The sequence below is a fragment of the Apis dorsata genome, unplaced genomic scaffold (assembly GCF_000469605.1).
Source record: "Apis dorsata unplaced genomic scaffold, Apis dorsata 1.3 scaffold_44, whole genome shotgun sequence".
In the NCBI taxonomy this organism is placed as follows: Eukaryota; Metazoa; Arthropoda; class Insecta; order Hymenoptera; family Apidae; genus Apis; species Apis dorsata.
In genome coordinates, this window is record NW_006263346.1 from 1,525,740 (window position 1) to 1,528,122 (window position 2,383).

At 25.5% G+C, this 2,383-nt stretch overlaps 1 protein-coding gene across 3 annotated transcripts in view; it reads right to left on the reverse strand.

The window, feature by feature from the left end:
• LOC102673668 overlaps positions 1–1,624 on the reverse strand; it is an 11,360-nt gene extending 9,736 nt beyond the window's left edge. For 2 of the 3 annotated variants that reach the window (XM_006608781.2, XM_006608780.2), the window contains exons 1-2: positions 188–1,624; positions 5–62 (exon numbers count right to left, since the gene is read on the reverse strand). In XM_006608781.2, the coding sequence (XP_006608844.1) occupies positions 5–62; positions 188–363 (234 nt within the window). In that variant the 5' untranslated portion in view covers positions 364–1,624. The remainder of the gene's footprint in view (positions 1–4; positions 63–187) is intronic. The other variant, XM_031514576.1, reaches the window with a different exon arrangement.
• Between the last annotated feature and the right edge of the window lie 759 nt (positions 1,625–2,383).

Consider the following 2,383-nt stretch of genomic DNA (forward strand, 5'->3'; position numbering starts at 1 on the left):
TAAATTCATCTTTTAGAGTACAGTTATATTTATAAATCTGTTGATAATTTTTGACAAATTCACTGAAACATTAATAAGATATATATTGAATATCAATTTAAAACAAAAAAATTTAAGTAAAAATTAAAATAAATAATAACTTAAATATATAATTAAAATAATAATTTAAAAATATTGAATTACTTACTATGTATCTTCTTGAAAAAATTTTACAGCAGCTATTAAAGGTTTCTTTTGAAATTCATGTTGAATATCTTCAGGTAAATTATGAAATCCAGTAACTTGTCCTGGCCACCAACAACCTCCAAGTTTTACCCAAACAACATCTCCATCCAAATAATTAATTTCTGTTTGTTCGCACATTTTAGAAAGATATATTTAAAATTATTCTTTCACAAAATCAGCATTGAAGTCCAACATAAATATCTTATATATTTTCTGTTTTTAGATGAAGCACCTTGTGTAATTAATTGTTCATATATGTTTATAACAATAAGAAAAAATTATTCTATGATTGAAATCTAATTTTAATATGCAATAACAATAAATGACATTATTTCATTTAAGAAAAAACATGATTAATATATATAGAAAATCATATAAACAAATGCAATATGCAATTGCCAAATGAATGAATGATTCCCTTAAGTTTATAAAAACTTTGTAATTATGTTTCTTTCATTTTGTAAGTTTTTAAACTTAAAGCACATTGCTTAATCAAAGCACTTTTGATTTCTTCATATATAATATTATTAATTAGCATAAATATGAAAGACAACGTAGTCACTATTAAATCTTCTAAAGAAAACATTTACTGATCCTTAATATGTTCTTTCAGATCTATAATTGCACCATAAACATTTTTTCAAAATCATTTACCACATATTTTATTAGAAGTACATGAGAAAAACAGATAATACGCTAGCAAATTGTCGTTGTTTTCATGTTATGTTATCTTGAATAAAGTAGTAATCATCCGTAGTATATAAAACACAAATATTTTTTTTTTAAATAGTCAGCTAATTTATAAGCACTGTTTGATGTTTCAAAATACAAGAAATTGTTCACCCATATGCGCGGGCATATGTAAAAATGGAATCGGAGGTATATTCGCGGGAAACCAGGAGCGAGCGTCGCTCCCCTCGTCCTGCACCGCTTCGTTGATTCTGATCTCGATGCCGACGTTGTCCGCGGGAGCCACGTCGGGCATTTTAGCCCGCGAATTCCTTGATTGAATATCTTACACAGATGTATACCGTGAACTTTACAGTTCTCACGACAGTTTGTTAGTACGACGCCGCAATAGAATCCTATAACTCCGAAATTGGCGAGCGTCCCAAGAAAAGAAGTTTCTCTTTTCACCTCACCTCTTATCACTCAATCACAATACACTATAAGGCTTCGCAAACACTTTGATAACCGACCACGCGACGTTGCTGCGCGCACATACAGCCGCGAAAAGTGCAAGCCAACCCCGAACGAAATCGACACATTCAACACTCTACGTCGCTTATACGACGTACGTACATGTTCAGTTTCCCGACGTGCAACGGGGCTTTGTACGGTGGATGGATGGATGTGTAGATGGATACTTCCTTCTCTCTCGTTGTTCGAGATTCTCGATTCCGCAATGTTGCCAACTATTACATATCTATTTTCTCTCTTAAGCTTCGTATTCTATTTTGATAATTTCTACATAATTTTTTAATAAAGATAGATATGTATGTATTATATTAATATATGATAATAATAAATATATATATTATTTATTTAAAAAAATGTTTTATTATATATATGATAAAGAAATAAAAATTATATAAAATTGAAGGTTATAAGAATTTAAATACTACACATTCATATATATTTCTCGCGGTTTGTCATTTTAAAATGCTTTATTAGTGCATATATCTACAAATATTACCATTATATATATAAATTTTCAATATATATCCATTGTTCCATATTTAAGATTATGTTAAATGAATTGATAAGAATAGTAATTATTGAATAAATTTTTAATATAATAATGCCAAATCTTTTTATACAAAATTAAATTTTATATATATACTATATTTTTATATCTTTTTTTTATACATATTATATAATTATTTATTTTACATTTAAAAAATAGATTTGATAAATAAATAAAACATTAGTAAAAATTTATTTTATATTATTATAAGTTTAAGATAATAATTGTAATTTCAATATGCAATTAAATCAAATTATATTTTTAATTTATGCAATATTTAATTGATGTAATATTTGAATTTTATATAATTAATAATTTATAATTATTTATATATATTTACAAATGTAATTTATATATATTAATATAATAAATTAATATAATAAATTTATATATATTAATTATATATTAATT